This window comes from Anolis sagrei, chromosome 9 (genome assembly GCF_037176765.1).
Source record: "Anolis sagrei isolate rAnoSag1 chromosome 9, rAnoSag1.mat, whole genome shotgun sequence".
Taxonomy (NCBI): Eukaryota; Metazoa; Chordata; class Lepidosauria; order Squamata; family Dactyloidae; genus Anolis; species Anolis sagrei.
In genome coordinates, this window is record NC_090029.1 from 5,741,352 (window position 1) to 5,758,241 (window position 16,890).

The 16,890-nt window shown below is 44.5% G+C and overlaps 1 protein-coding gene across 1 annotated transcript; it reads left to right on the forward strand.

The window, feature by feature from the left end:
• The first annotated feature begins 18 nt into the window (after nucleotides 1-18).
• MCEE (methylmalonyl-CoA epimerase) lies at nucleotides 19-13,486 on the forward strand. Its single transcript, XM_060755780.2, has 3 exons — nucleotides 19-186; nucleotides 7,796-8,136; nucleotides 12,974-13,486. Exons 1-3 carry the CDS (start codon nucleotides 156-158, stop codon nucleotides 13,124-13,126), a joined length of 525 nt encoding a protein of 174 aa, XP_060611763.2. The 5' UTR covers nucleotides 19-155; the 3' UTR covers nucleotides 13,127-13,486.
• The last annotated feature ends 3,404 nt before the right edge of the window (nucleotides 13,487-16,890 follow it).

Here is a 16,890-nt window from a genome sequence, read left to right on the forward strand (position 1 = left end):
CGCAGTGGCGCTTCTCCCCTTCCAGCCAGTCTTTCTCGATTCCTTTCGCGACCGCTGTTGTTTCTCCTTTTCTGACCCCAGCGGGCCACCGTTGCCCGTTCTTTCCTTTGGCTTCACCGCCTTTCTGAAGAAGGCTGGAGCTGCCAGGTTTCAAAATGGCGGCCCTCAGGCTGACACTCAGATCAGGTAATGGGCCCACGCTGTGGAAGTGATGCGGGTTGGCACCGCTTTAACCGACCTGGCTCAATGCTATGGCATCCTGGGAGTTGCAGTCTGTCCTATTTATTTATCGTGTCAGGGCAACCAGTCGTTATATTACATTTCTAACAGAACAAAGCAAACAAACAGACAAAATACAAAATGTGTGACTTTGGGAGTTGATTAAATGTCCTTTGGCCAGTATCTGGCCACTTGGAGTGCCTCTGGTGTTGCCGCAAGAAAGTCCTCCATTGTGCCTGTGGCAGGGCTCAGGGTGCATTGCAGCAGGTGGTCAGTGGTTTGCTCTTCTCCCCACTCGCATGCCGAGGATTCCACTTTGTGGCCCCATTTCTTGAGGTTGGCTCTGCATCTCGAGGTGCCAGAGCACAGTCTGTTCAGTGCCTTCCAGATCGCCCAGTCTTCTGTGTGCCCAGGGGGGAGTCTCTCATTTGGTATCAGTTCTGGGTTTGAGCCTGCCATTTTTGGACTCTCGCTTGCTGAGGCGTTCCAGCGAGTGTCTCTGTAGATCTAAGAAAACTATTTCTAGATTTAAGTCGTTGACATACTGGCTGATACCCAAACAGGGGATGAGCTGGAGATGTCTCTGCCTTGGTCCTTTCACTATTGGCTGCTACTTCCCGGCGGATGTCAGGTGGTGCTAGACAGTGTAATTTCTCCAGTGGTGAAGGCACAGACACCTCATGATAATGCGGCATGTCTCATTAAGAGCCACATCCACTGTTTTAGTGTGGTGAGATGTGTTCCACACTGGGCATGCATACTCAGCAGCAGAGTAGCACAGCGCAAGGGCAGATGTCTTCACTGTGTCTGGTTGTGATCCCCAGATTGTGCCAGTCAGCTTTCGTATGATATTGTTTCTAGAGCCCACTTTTTGCTTGATGTTCAGGCAGTGCTACTTGTAGATCAGAGCACGGTCCAGAGTGACTTCCAGGTATTTGGGTGCGCTGCAATGCTCCAGTGGGAATCCTTCCAAGGTCACACTCAGAGCTTGGAATGCTTCTCTGTTCTTGAGATGAAAGGCACATGTCTGTGTTTTAGATGGTTTGGGGATCAGCTGTTAGTAGGCAGTAAAAGCACCTAGAGCTCCGGAGAGCTTCTGTTCAACCATCTCAAAGCTCCCTGCTTGAGCGGTAATGGCACGATCATCAGCATAGATGAAACTCTCTGTCCCTTCTGGCAGTGGCTGGTCATTTGTGTAGATGTTGAACATGGATGGAGCAAGCACGCTCCCCTGAGGCAGGCCGTTCTTCTGTTTCCGCCATCTGCTTCTCTGGCCCTGGAACTCAACCAAAAAGCTCCTGTTTTGTAGCAGGTTTCCTATGAGGCAGGTGAGATGTCGTCCTTTGTGATATTATACAATTTTCTCAGGAGGAGGCGGTGGTACACAGTATCATAGGCTGCTGACAGGTCTATGAAGACAGCTCCTGTGATCTGCTGCCTTTCAAAGCCATCGTCTATGCGCTGAGTCAGGTTCAGCACTTGCGATGTGCAGCTTTTGCCTTTTCTGAAGCCAGCTTGCTGTGGGATCAGACAGGGGTCTATATTTTCCATAATTCTATGCAAAATAAGTCTCTCCAGAACTTTGTAGAGGTGGCACAACAGGGAGATTGGTCTGTAGCTTTTCGGATCATTACGGTCTTTTCCTGGCTTCAAGATGGCGATGACTCTTGCTTTCCTCCAGATTTTGGGGATCTGACAGGATGCAGTGCAGTTGTTCATCAGCTCCAGCAGCCAGCGCCTTGCTTTTTGGCCAAAGTTCTTGATTTGTTCCATCCGTAGATCATCCAGGCCAGCTGCTTTGCCATTTTTACATTTATTGAGAGCCGTGTCCAATTCAGTAGATGTAAAGGGTTCATGAAAGTTGTTGTTCTCAATCTCTGGTTGTCTGGCTATTGGTTTCTTTCCTAGTTTGGTGGCAAAGTTGGGTTTCCCGTTCTTCAAGAATTGGTGTGCTATCTGGTCTGCCTTTATGTTGGCATGGGTATTAGTTTGTGAGGGGTCGTTGCTCAACCGTCTCAGCAGCCTCCACGCCTTCTGGCTGCTCCTGCCCATGTCGACCTCTGTGATCAGCTTCATCTGTCCTTTTATGGCAGGGAAGGCCCTTTGAGGGAACTACAACTCCCAAGAGCCCATAAAAGTGAGCCAAGGCGGTTAAAGTGGAGTCAAACTGGATTAATTCTGCAGTGTAGGTGTATTGTCTTTAGTATTTCTTACTATTTCCAGTGTGGCTACCTTTATTTAGTGTATTATTGGCTCAGGTGTTTATTCCTGATCTCTTTGAGGACTAGAAACTTGAAAGCCTTGAATGCTTTATGAATTAAAGGATATCTATATATTTATTTATCTATATAAATAAAAATGTAATGTTCGTTTGTGGGATTAACAGAACTCAAAAACCACTGGATGAATTGACACCAAATTTGGACACAAGACACCTAACAACCCAATGTATGTCCTTCACTCAAAAAATGATTTTGTCATTTGGGAGTTGTCATTCCTGGGATTCATAGTTCACCTACAATCAAAGAGCATTCTGAACCCCACCAACGATGGAATTGAACCAAACGTGGCACACAGTTCTCCCATGAGTCACAGAAAATACTGGAAGGGTTTGGTGGGCAGCGTCCTTTGGTTTTGGGGTTGTAGTTCACCTACATCCAAAGATCACTGTGGACTCAAACAATGATGGATCTGGACCAAACTCTATATGAATACTCAGTATGCCCAAATGTGAACACTGGTGGAGTTTGGGGAAAATAGAATCTTGACATTTGGGAGTTGTAGTTGCTGGGATGTTTGGTTCACCTACAATCACAGAGCATTCTGAACCCCACCAACGATAGAATTGGGCCAAACCTCCCACACAGAACCCCCATGACCACCAGAGTGGGCCACAGCAACAATGTTCGTTTGTGGTATTAACATAACTCAAAAACCACTGGACGAATTGACAACAAATTTGGACACAATACACCTATCAGGCCAATGAGTGACTATCACTCATAAAAACACTGAAAAACAGCGGAAGAAACTTAAAAAGCCAAAAAATAAAAAAATACATTACAACGTGTGCGTAAAACCACATATATACAGATATGTACACACACAAAACACATATACACAGACTGGGCCACAGCAATTTGTGGCAGGGGACAGATAGTCTATTTAAATAATAGGATTGTGGGATTAACATAACTCAAAAACCACTGGACAAATTGACAACAAATTTGGGCACAAGACACCAATCAGGCCAACAACAGAAGAGATTTAAAAGCCAAAAAAACAAAAAATACATTACAACACATATGCAAAACCACACACACACACACACATATATGCAAACACACATATACCACATATACACAGACTGGTCCACAACGTGTGGCGGGGGACGGCTATTATACACACACACATATACATATACATGTATATATGTGTGTGTGTGTGTGTGTGTGTGTGTGTGTGTGAACTTGCTGACCAAAAGTTTGGTGGGTCGAATTCAGGGAGCGGGGTGAGCTCCCACAGTTAGGCCCAGTTTCTACCAACCTAGCAGTTCGAAAACATGGAAATGTGAGTAGATCAATAGGTACCATTCTATGGGAAAGTAACAGCACTCCATGCAGTCATGCCGGCCAAATGACTTAGGAGGTGTCTACGGACAACATGGGCTCTTAGAAATTGAGATGAGCACCAGAGTTAGACATGGCTAGATTTAATGTCAGTGGAAACCTTGACCTTTGCCTATGGTATGAACCACTTTCGTGGCTCAATTAAATGATAAAATGGCATAGAAATTATTATTATTATTATTATTATTATTATTATTATTAACACAACAATATGAGTTCACAGCAAACAAGATCATTCTGCTGGCTGTTGTATTGGATCACACGTCGGACACTTCCCAAGTGTTTAGGACTGTGTGATGAATCGGCAAATAATGCGTGCAGATCCCAGTAAGGCGGCCTTTTGCAGCTGGAAGATGGTAATCTTGTCAGTGCTGATTGTGTTTAAGTGCAGGCCAAGGTCTTTAGATACTGCATCCAGTGTGCCGATCACCATTGGGACCACTTTGACTGGCTTGTGCCAGAATCTTTGCAGTTCGATCTTTAAATCCTCATATCATGTCAGCTTTCCCAGTTATTATTATGATTACTATGGAGCCCCCGGTGGCGCAGTGGGTTAAAGCACTGTGCCAGCAGGACTGAAGACCGACAAGTCACAGGTTCGAATCCGGGGAGAGGTGGATGAGCTCTCTATTAGCTCCAGCTCCTCATGCGGGGACATGAGAGAAGCCTCCCATAAGGATGATAAAACATCAAAAATCATCCAGGCGTCCCCTGGGCTACGTCCTTGCAGATGGCCAGTTCTCTCACAACAGGAGCTGTTGCTCCTGACACGACAAAAAAATTATGATTACTGTTTAATGCTGTGAGCCACTTTGTTTCTCCATAGAGAGATACAAATAGGATATAAATAAATGTCATAATAATAATAATAATAATAATAATAATAATTTAATGTGAGCCATGTTGTGTCTAAATTGGGAAATAAAATGGGATATGAATTATTATTATTATTATTATTATTATTATTTAATGTTATGAGCTGCTTTGTTTCTGAATAGAGAAATACAAGTAGGATATGTAATAATAATAATAATAATAACAGTAATCTTAATAATGATGCAACACCATTGCTCAGAAGATCCATTGGAACTTGTCCCACAGATACCATCTGCTTGCAACAAAGAACTGGTGGGATCATGAGCCTGAAAAAGTTATGGAAAATGAACACGTCAAACTACTCTGGGACTTCCAAATTCAGACTGATGGAGATTTGGTGCACAAGACTCCTGCCGTCATGATCATGGAAAAGAAGAAAAGATCGTCGATGTTGCAATCCCAGGCGACAGCAGAATTGACGAGAAGCAACTGGAAAAGCTGACACAATATGAGGATTTAAAAATTGAACTTCAAAGACTCTGCCACAAGCCAGTCAAGGTGGTCCCAGTGGTGATTGGCACACTGGGTGCTGTGCCTAAAGACCTTGGCCTGCACTTAAAGACAATCAGCGCTGACAAAATTACCACTTGTTATCTGCAAAAGGCCACCCTGCTTGGATCTGCATGCATTATTTGCTGATACATCACACAGTCCTAGACACCTGGGAAGTGTCCGACGTGGGATCCAATACAACAGCCAGTAGAGTGATCTTATTTGTTGTGTACTCATCTTGTTATGTGTCAAATAATAATAATAATAATAATAATAATAATAATAATAGTATATCCCCCCATCGGGTGACGCCTTGATGTGATCCAATTCAACAGCCAGCAGAGTGTCTGCTGTGGACTCATCTTGTTGTTGGAGGACAGGAAAAGAGATTTAAAGATGGGCTCAAAACCAACCTTAAAAACTTTGGCATAGACACTGAGAACTGGGAAGCCCTGGCCCTTGAGTGCTCCAGCTGGAGGTCAGCTGTGACCAGCAGTGCTGCATAATTTGAAGAGGCACGAATAGAGGGTGAAAGGGAGAAGTGAGCCAAGAGGAAGGCGCGTCAATCCAACCCCGACCGAGACCACCTTCCCCCTGGCAACCAATGCCCTCACTTCGGAAGAAGATGCAGAGCAAGAATAGGGTTCCACAGCCACCTACGGCTCCACAAGAACACTGGAAGACAATCTTCCTCGGAAAACGAGGGATCGCCTAAGTAAGTAAGTAAAGTAAGTTTCAAATAATAATAATAATAATAATAATAATAATAAATTATTATTATTATTATTTAACTTAAATTATTATTTTATTATTATCATTATTTAGGGCAGGAATCCCTGGGGATGTCTATTGCCGAATAGGCAGGTTCTGTGCAAACCCTTTGGTGTGGATTAGCTCCTGGCTTTATATAATAGTCGCTGATATAATTCTCTCCCATCTAACCCCATTTTTGAAAGCTTTAGGGGAAAAGATTAAGGTTGTGCATTTAATTCAAAATAAAGGAGTAAACCATGAAAAGCTATAAACAGAGAGAGAAACAGAGGACAGAAGAAAAAAGGCATTGAGAAATTACATTATTATTATTATTATTATTATTATTATTATTATTATTATTATTTCTTGTGATCTGGCCTCCTCTGTAAAGCATAGATGGCAATGTAGATGATATATTGAGAGGCAGAGCAAGCGCAAAGTCTGCCAAAAGCGAGCGACTTTGAACAATCCTCTTTGGTTTCTATTTATTCCTCCGGTGGTGAAATCCCAGCTTCTACGAAAACCTCTGCAGCATTATAACAATTCCTTTTCCCCCTGAAAGATGGGATTAAACACAGACAGAGAGATGTGATCTTCCTATCGTTCAAACACAGCATGGAAGCAGCAGACATTGTGCTTTGGTTGCAGATTTTATAAGAATATGCTGCATTAAATGGAGGATATTTTTCTCCCAAGTCTATCTAACTGAACTTTTATACGGAATGTGTGGAAATTTGCAAAAATGAAAGGCAGAGGAATACCTTCTAGGGTGCATCGACTCTCCAGAAGAAATGCAGCTTGACACCACTTTAATTGCCGTGTCTCAATGGTATTGAAACCCGGGAGTTGTAGTTTGGAGAGGCATCAGCACTATATTTCAGAGAAAAGCCTTGTGAAACTACAACTCCCATGACTCTATGGCAGTTAAAGTGGCATCCATCTGCATTAACCCTACAGTGTAGACCGGTGTTTCTCAATCTGGGGGTCAGGACCCCTAGGGGGGTCACGAGGGGGTGTCAGGGGCCCCACTAAAGACCATCAGAAAACACAGTAATTTCTGGTCATGGGGGATCTGTGTGGGAAGTCTGGCCAATTCTATCGTTGGTGGGATTCAGAATGCTGTTTGATTGTAGGTGAACTATAAATCCCAGCAACTACAACTCCCAAATGACAAAATCATATTTTTTTGAGTGATGGTCACTCCTTGTCTTGTGAGATATTTTGTGGCCAAATTTGGTGCGATTTCGTTCATTGGTTTTTTAATTATGTTAATCCCACAAACATTTTATTTATATAGATATACTAGCTGTCCCCTGCCATGCGTTGCTGTGGCCCAGTCTGTGTATATGCACTTTGTGTGTGTGTGTATTTTTTGTATATGTGTATATGTGTGTGTGTGTTTGCGTATATATGTGGTTTTTGCACATGCAGTGTAATGTAATTTTTGTTTTTTGGATTAAGTCTCTTCTGCTGTGTTTTTTAGTGTTTTATGGGTGATGCTCATTTGTTGGCCTGTTAGGTATATTGTGTCCAAATTTGATGTCAATTCACCCGGTGGTTTTTGAGTTATGTTAAATCCACAAACGAACATTACATTTTTGTTTTACTGCTTTGCCTACTTGTATTCTTCAATAAAGTGCTTCCTGGTTTTACCAAGCTGATGTGGAATTTAAGGTCAGAGGTGTTCCTGCTCTGATGTTTGACATGGCTGGAGTTACACTTTAAAATGGACCTGTTCTGACTTACAAACAAAGAACAACCCTGCATAAGCTCTCTTGTTTGTAACTTGGGGACGGTTTGGGCCCTTTCCTTTTATCTCCCTCCAGGACTCCTCCCCTGGTTCCTCAAAGCGGATCCAGTGCCACGAACACTCTCTAGTTCTGCCTCGATGTCCCAAAGGACGGCACCTCCTTCGTGGAAGCTGGGACACCTCAACCATGTGGCCATCGCGGTGCCCGACTTGGAGAAGGCTGCCCGTTTCTACCGGGATGTCCTAGGGGCTCATGTCAGCGGCACCGTCCCTCTCCCTGAACACGGCGTCAGCACCATCTTCGTGGAACTGGGCAACACCAAGATTGAGCTGCTGCATCCCTTGGGCGAGAAGAGCCCCATTGCCGGGTTCCTGCAAAAGAACAAGGCCGGAGGGATGCACCACATCTGCATCGAGGTACTGTGAAATCTCCCTTGCGTTGTCTCCATCATGACATTTCAAGCTCACAATGTTCCCCTAGATGTGAAAGAACCAAATAAGAAGTGGAAGTCTCAGCGGCTGGGCATAGGGAGAGAAAGCAACTATGGCCCCTTCCACACAGCTGTATAAAATCCAGATTATCTGCTTTGCACTGGATTTTGCACCTTTATCTCAGAAACCAATCCCAGATTATCTGATTTAAACTGGAATATATGAGTACCCACTGTCAGATAACTTGGGATAAACAGATGATCTGGGATCAATTTCTGAGATAAAGGGCAGTGTGGAAAAACCCCGAGTCTACACTGCCACTTTACTGTATCTTCTAGTGCGATTAAGCCTCACTTTCGTCCCTCTGATCCTCTGTCTAGATACACTACATGGCCTGCTTACCCAGTGTTCAAATCTTTTAATCCTTGCAACTCACCCTGCCCAATTTTCGTGACGTTATTCTGGTTGGTGTGTATAATTATACTGTTTTTGTATATTATTATTATTATTATTATTATTATTATTAGCCGTCCTCTGCCACACGTTGCTGTGGCCCACATGGGGGTTCTGTGTGGGAGATTTGGCCCAATTCTTTTGTTGGTGGGATTCAGAATGCTTTGTGATTGTAGGTGAACTATAAATCCCAGCAACTACAACTCCCAAATGTCAAGATTCCATTTTTTACGAAACTCTACCAGTATTTACATTTGGACATATTGAGTATTCGTGTAGAGTTTGGTCCAGATCCATGATTGTTTGAGTCCACAGTGATCTCAGGATGTAAGTGAACTACAACTCCAAAACCAAAGGACACTGCCCACCAAACCCTTCCAGTATTTTCTGTTGGTCATGGAAGAACTGTGTGCCAAGTTTGGTTTAATTCCATCGTTGGTGGGGTTCAGAATGCTCTTTGATTGCAGGTGAACTATAAATCCCAGCAACTACAACTCCCAAATGGCTGTGCTCACAAATGTAACTTAGAAAAAGGAGACAAAGGAGAACCTGGTTCTGGCAGCCCAAGAACAAGCCATTCGAACCAAGGCCATCAAAGCCAGAATTGAAAAGTCGACGATGGATTCCAAATGTAGACTCTGCAAGGAAACAGATGAAACAAGAGATCCCATCCTCAGCTGCTGCAAGAAGATCTCGCAGACAGACTACAAGCAGAGGCACAACACCATTGCTCAGATGATTCATTGGAACTTGTGCCACAAACACCATCTGCCTGCGACAAAGAACTGGTGGGATCACAAGCTGGAAAAAGTCACAGAGAATGAACACGTCAAACTCCTCTGGGACTTCTGGATTCAGACAGACAGCATAATACTCCTGACCTCATGATCGTGTTAAAAAACAAAGTCGATGTGGATCATCGATGTTGTAATCCCAAGCAACAGCAGGATTGAAGAGAAACAACTGGAAAAGCTGACATGATATGAGGATTTAAAGATCGAACTGCAAAGACTCTGGCACAAGCCAGTCAAAGGGGTCCCAGTGGTGATCAGCACACTGGGTGCAGTGCCTCAAGAGCCTTCTCCTCTGTGGCCCCCTGACTCTGGATCTCATTGTCCGGAGAGATTAGGAAAGCCCTACCTTAGAAACCTTTAAAAAGAATTTCAAGACCTGGCTCTGTCGTTGAGCTTAGAATCATAGAATAGAATGAAAGAGTTGGAAGAGAACTCATGGGCCACCCAGTCCAACCCCATTCTGCCAAGAAGCAGGAATATTGCATTCAAATCACCCCTGACAGATGGCCTCTGTTTAAAAGCTTCCAAAGAAGGAGCCTCCACCACACTCCGGGGCAGCGAGTTCCACTGCTGAACGGCTCTCTTGGAGAGTAGTCACATAATCTTAAGCTATTGCTCCCCTCAACGTTCTTGTCCTAGGAGTACACCCCCCTCCCTTGACGAAGGTGTGTCTATCGCCCTGTCTCTCTACAAGTTTTCCCTTACAAATAATTCTGCTCCTTTATCTCACCTTGAGATTTTAAATCATTTTATGTACATGCGGCCCGCTCACTGTCATTATGTTTGGTTTACTGCTTTTTAATGTTTTCTGTATATTGCTTAATGTATTTATATGTTTTGTACTTTACTGCGATGTTGTTTATTTTATTGTAACTGCCAAGAAGCAGGAATATTGCATTCAAATCACCCCTGACAGATGGCCATCCAGCCTCTGTTTAAAAGCTTCCAAAGAAGGAGTCTCCACCACACTCTGGGGCAGAGAGTTCCACTGCTGAACGGCTCTCACAGTCAGGAAGTTCTCCCTCATGTTCAGATGGAATCTCCTCTCTTGTAGTTTGAAGCCATTGCTCCATTGCGTCCTAGTCTCCAGGGAAGCAGAAAACAAGCTTGCTCCCTCCTCCCTGTGGCTTCCTCTCACATATTTATACATGGCTATCATGTCTCCTCTCAGCCTTCTCTTCTTCAGGCTAAACATGCCCAGCTCCTTAAGCTGCTCCTCATAGGGCTTGTTCTCCAGACCCTTGATCATTTTAGTCGCCCTCCTCTGGACACATTCCAGCTTGTCAATATCTCTCTTGAATTGTGGTGCCCAGAATTGGACACAATATTCCAGGTGTGGTCTAACCAAAGCAGAATAGAGGGGTAGCATTACTTCCCTAGATCTAGACACTATGCTCCTATTGATGCAGGCCAAAATCCCATTGGCTTTTTTTGCCGCCACATCACATTGTTGGCTCATGTTTAACTTGTTGTCCACGAGGACTCCAAGATCTTTTTCACACGTACTGCTCTCGAGCCAGGCATTGTCCCCCATTCTGTATCTTTGCATTTCATTTTTTCTGCCAAAGTGGAGTATCTTGCATTTGTCACTGTTGAACTTCATTTTGTTAGTTTTGGCCCATCTCTCTAATCTGTCAAGATTGTTTTGAATTCTGCTCCTGTCCTCTGGACTATTGGCTATCCCTCCCAATTTGGTGTCGTCTGCAAACTTGATGATCCTGCCTTCTAGCCCTTCATCTAAGTCGTTAATAAAGATGTTGAACAGGACCGGGCCCAGGACGGAACCCTGCGGCACTCCACTCGTCACTTCTTTCCAAGATGAAGAGGAAGCATTAGTGAGCACTCTCTGTGTTCGTCCACTTAACCAATTACAGATCCACTTCACCGTAGTTTTGCCTAGCCCACATTGGACTAGTTTCCTTGCCAGAAGGTCATGGGGGACCTTGGTCTGCACTGCAAAAGGCCACCTTACTAGGATCTGCACGCATTATTCGCCATTACACCACACAGTCCTAGACACTTGGGAAGTGTCCGACATGTGATCCAATTCAACAGCCAGCAGAGTGATCTTGTTTGCTATGGACTCATCTTGTTGTATTTCTAATAATGATAATGATAATAATAATAATAATAATAATAATAAATTTGCTGATATATCACACAGTCCTAGACACTTGGACGTGTCCGACGTGTGATCCAATTCAACAGCCAGCAGAGTGATCTTGTTTGCTGTGGACTCATCTTGTTGTGTTTCTAATAATAATAATAATAATAATAATAATAATAATAATAATAATAGCTTAATAATAATAATATAATAATAATAGCTTGGGTGTGATCCTGGATTCATCGTTGAGCCTGGATCCCCAGGTTTCAGCGGTGACCAGGGGAGCATTTGCACAGCTCAGGCTCGTGCGCCAGCTGCGCCCGTACCTCGGGAAGTCTGACTTGGCCACGGTAGTACACGCTCTGGTTACATCCCGCCTTGACTACTGCAACGCTCTCTACGTGGGGCTGCCCTTGAAGACGGCCCAGAAGCTCCAGTTAGTCCAGCGCGCGGCAGCCATGTTACTAATGGGAGCAGGATGCAGGGAGCATACAACGCCCTTGTTGTTCCAGCTCCACTGGCTGCCGATCTGCTTCTGGGCCCAATTCAAGGTGCTGGTGTTGGCCTACAAAGCCCTAAATGGTTCCGGCCCAAAATACCTGTCTGACCGCATCTCGGCCTATGAGCCCACGAGGACTTTGAGATCGTCTGGGGAGGCCCTTCTCTCGATCCCGCCTGCCTCACAGGCACGCCTGGCGGGGACGAGGGATAGGGCCTTCTCGGTGGTGGCCCCCCGGCTGTGGAACACCCTCCCTGTAGACATCAGACAGGCGCCCTCCCTTATGACATTCCGCAAGAGACTAAAGACGTGGTTGTTTGAGAAGGCGTTTGACTAAGTGCTACAACAATTGGCAATGACGATTGGAACGGAACATGGATAACGAGATTGGATTGTGATTCTATGATGAGACGTCGCGAATGATTTAGTGTAATTGTATTATTGATAGTGATGTTGTTATTGTTGTTTATGATATTGCCTATATTGTAATTTGTTTTTATATGTTGTACACCGCCGTGAGTTGCCCTAGGGCTGAGAACGGCGGTCTACAAGTGCAGTAAATAAATAATAATAATAATAATAATAATAATAATAATAATAATAATAATGGGTTCCACCTTGACGCATTATTTGCCTATACATCACACAGTACTAGACAATTGGGAAAGGTCCGACGTGGGATTGAATACAACGGCCAGCATAGGGATCTTGTTTGCTGTGCACGAATCTTGTTGTCTATCAAGTAATGATGATGATGATGATGATGATGATGATGATGATGTCTTGGAAGGAAGGGCTTAGAAAGAGGACAAAAAAACCACACATGCAGAAAGCAACAATACTTACATGTACATAAACACAGAGAAAAATTACATTATGCAACACGCGCCTCTGTTCTAATTACATAGAACTCTAAACGGTTTTCTCTCTCACTGTTAATGCCATCTTCCCTTGTTTTTCCTTTCCAAGGTGGATAACATTACCGAGGCCATGGCAGAACTGAAGGAGAAGAAGATCCGGCTGTTGAGCGAAGAGCCCCGAATTGGAGCCCATGGGAAGCCGGTGGTTTTCCTCCACCCGAAGGACTGTGATGGGGTCTTGGTGGAGCTTGAGGAGGCCTAAGCTGTGGTCCTAACGGCGGAAGCAAATAATGCCCATCATGATGTGATTTATGGCACTAATTAGGGACCATGTATACACCTGAATCCTATTGGTCCTCCCATTGACTCTGTGGGGCTTATCTATGTGTTGATTCCCCACTCAACAGTGGGTTCAGTGGCCTTGCTCTGCTACAGGATTCCAATCCATTCTGTATATTTTTGACACTAATTCAGGGCACAAATTGCCCGTTGGGGACTCACCCACAGGAATCCAGTCCATTCTGTGTGTTGTTGTTTGAATCATGACTTTGTTTTCCTCATTCAGGATGGAACAATATCCCTGACGATACCATCTACAATTAAAAAAGGAAGATTTAAATAATTTGATTTCTGTTTGTGCCTTGAAGCGATTGGTTGACATATGTCGACCCCATGGATTTCACGGGGTTTTCTTAGAATCCTTCCACACAGCCATATTACCCAAAATATCAAGACAGATAATCCACAATATCTGCTTTGAACTGGGTTATCTGAGTCCACACTGCTATATAACCGAGTTCGATGCCGGTTTTATACAGCTGTGTGGAAGGGGCCTTAGGCAAGAAAGTCATAGGCTGGATCTACACTACTATCTATATATATAAATTTGTTAGGGGCATCCAACGAGGAAACAAAACTCAAAAACCCCCCAACGAAACTTAACCAAAATTCCCATGCCCATAACACAACCCACAAGGTACAAACATATCTACTCAAAATGAAAAACAACACAACAACACACTCACAAAACGGCAAAACAACAAAATCAAAAATCCCCCAACAAAACTTAACTAAAATCCCCGTGCCCATAACACAACCCACAAGGTACAAACATATCTACTCAAAATGAAAAACAACACAACAACACACTCACAAAACGGCAAAACAACAAAACTCAAAAATCCCCCAACAAAACTTAACTAAAATCCCCGTGCCCATAACACAACCCACAAGGAACAAACATACCTACTCAAAATGAAAAACAACACAACAACACACTCAAAAAACGGCAAAACAACAAAACTCAAAAATCCCCCAACAAAACTTAACTAAAATCCCCGTGCCCATAACACAACCCACAAGGTACAAATATATCTACTCAAAATGAAAAACAACACAACAACACACTCAAAAAACGGCAAAACAACAAAACTCAAAAATCCCCCAACAAAACTTAACTAAAATCCCCGTGCCCATAACACAACCCACAAGGTACAAACATACCTACTCAAAATGAAAAACAACACAACAACACACTCACAAAACGGCAAAACAACAAAACTCAAAAATCCCCCAACAAAACCTAACTAAAATCCCTGTGCCCATAACACAACCCACAAGGTACAAACATATCTACTCAAAATGAAAAACAACACAACAACACACTCACAAAACGGCAAAACAACAAAACTCAAAAATCCCCCAACAAAACCTAACTAAAATCCCCGTGCCCATAACACAACCCACAAGGTACAAACATATCTACTCAAAATGAAAAACAACACAACAACACACTCACAAAACGGCAAAAGAACTGAGCATGCGCATTGGCGCCCAGCCGCAAGTTCCCTGGCGCGCGCACATGGCCTTCCGGCCAACGTTCCCTCTGCGGAAACCATGCCCACTCCAAGCCCCGCCGCGCCGCTTCCCACACACACACACCCCCTGCCTCACACACACACGCAACCCCACGCTCCATCACTCCCCCTGCTGCCGCACACACACACGCAACCCCACTCCCCCCGCCGCCACACACACACACATGCAACCCTACGCTCCATCACTCCCCCCACCGCCGCACACACACGCAACCCCACTCCCCCCGCCGCCGCACACACACACACGCAACCCCAGGCTCCATCACTCCCCTCGCTGCCGCACACATACACGCAACCCCACGCTCCATCACTCCCCTGCCCCAATCTTACCTTCTTTTACTTTTTCTGAAAATAAATTTTCTTTTTTGAAATAAACTTTCATTGTGTACTTATGTTCCAACGGACCTTACTTAAAAAATATCCCTCGTATTATATTATATTACACTAGCTGTTCCCTGCCACGCATTGCTGTGGCCTATAGTAAAACTTATCAAAGTTGAGGTAGATATCTGGACTATTATGAAAGAGAGGTACCTACCTATTCCTTCCCCCTTTTCCTCCCCCTTTCTCTCCTTTCTTCCTTCTCTACCTCTTCCTTTCTTTCCTTCTTTCACTACTTGGTTTCATCCTTCTCTCTTTCCTTCATTCCCTCCCCCTTCCTTCCTTTGCCTTTCTTCCCTCCCTGTTTGCTTCCTTCTTTCACTTTTTATTTCCTTTTATTTCACCACCATCATAACAATAACAATAATGGAATGCATTGCCTTCGGGACCTGACACCTCTCCCATTCCCCCTAAAAGGGTCTCATAGGAACAATAGCATAATAATAATAATAGAAATAACAACCTTTACCCGCCACGTATTGCTGTGGCCAATCTTCCCTCTTTCCCTCCTTCTTTCCCTCCCTCCCTCCCTCCTTCCGTCCTTCCTTCCTTCCTTCCTTCCTTCCTTCCTTCCTTCCTTCCTTCCTTCCTTCCTTCCTTCCCATCTTTCCTTCTCCTCTTCTTTCTCTATCTCTTTCCTTCCTTCCCCCTTTTTCGTTCTCTTCTGCTGTCTCTCTTTTCTTTCCTTCCATCTTTCCTTTTCTTTCCTTTTCTTCTTCCTCTAACTTTCCTTCCTTCCCCCTTTTTCTTTACCTCCCTTTCTCTTTCTTCCTTCTTTCCTTCCTTCCTGTCTTTCCTAGATTTTGACAGGGCGGGAAGGGGCAGGGTGGGGTTTGGAGGTGGCGTGAAGTAAAAGAAGGTAAGATTGGGGCAGGGGAGTGATGGAGCGTGGGGTTGCGTGTGTGTGTGCGGCGGCGAGGGGAGTGATGGAGCCTGGGGTTGCGTGTGTGTGTGTGCGGCGGCGGGGGGAGTGGGGTTGCGTGTGTGTGCGGCGGTGGGGGGAGTGATGGAGCGTGGGGTTGCGTGTGTGTGTGTGTGGCGGCGGGGGGAGTGGGGTTGCGTGTGTGTGTGCGGCGGCGGGGGAGTGATGGAGCGTGGGGTTGCGTGTGTGTGTGCGGCAGGGTGTGTGTGTGTGCGGGAAGCGGCGCGGCGGGGCTTGGAGTGGGCATGGTTTCCGCAGAGGGAACGTTGGCCGGAAGGCCATGTGTGCGCGCCAGGGAACTTGCGGCTGGGCGCCAATGCGCATGCTCAGTTGTTTTGCCGTTTTGTGAGTGTGTTGTTGTGTTGTTTTTCATTTTGAGTAGATATGTTTGTACCTTGTGGGTTGTGTTATGGGCACGGGGATTTTGGTTAAGTTTTGTTGGGGGATTTTTGAGTTTTGTTGTTTTGCCGTTTTGTGAGTGTGTTGTTGTGTTGTTTTTCATTTTGATAGATATGTTTGTACCTTGTGGGTTGTGTTATGGGCACGGGGATTTTGGTTAAGTTTTGTTGGGTGATTTTTGAGTTTTGTTGTTTTGCCGTTTTTTGAGTGTGTTGTTGTGTTGTTTTTCATTTTGAGTAGGTATGTTTGTACCTTGTGGGTTGTGTTATGGGCACGGGGATTTTAGTTAAGTTTTGTTGGGGGATTTTTGAGTTTTGTTGTTTTGCCGTTTTGTGAGTGTGTTGTTGTGTTGTTTTTCATTTTGAGTAGGTATGTTTGTACCTTGTGGGTTGTGTTATGGGCACGGGGATTTTAGTTAAGTTTTGTTGGGGGATTTTTGAGTTTTGT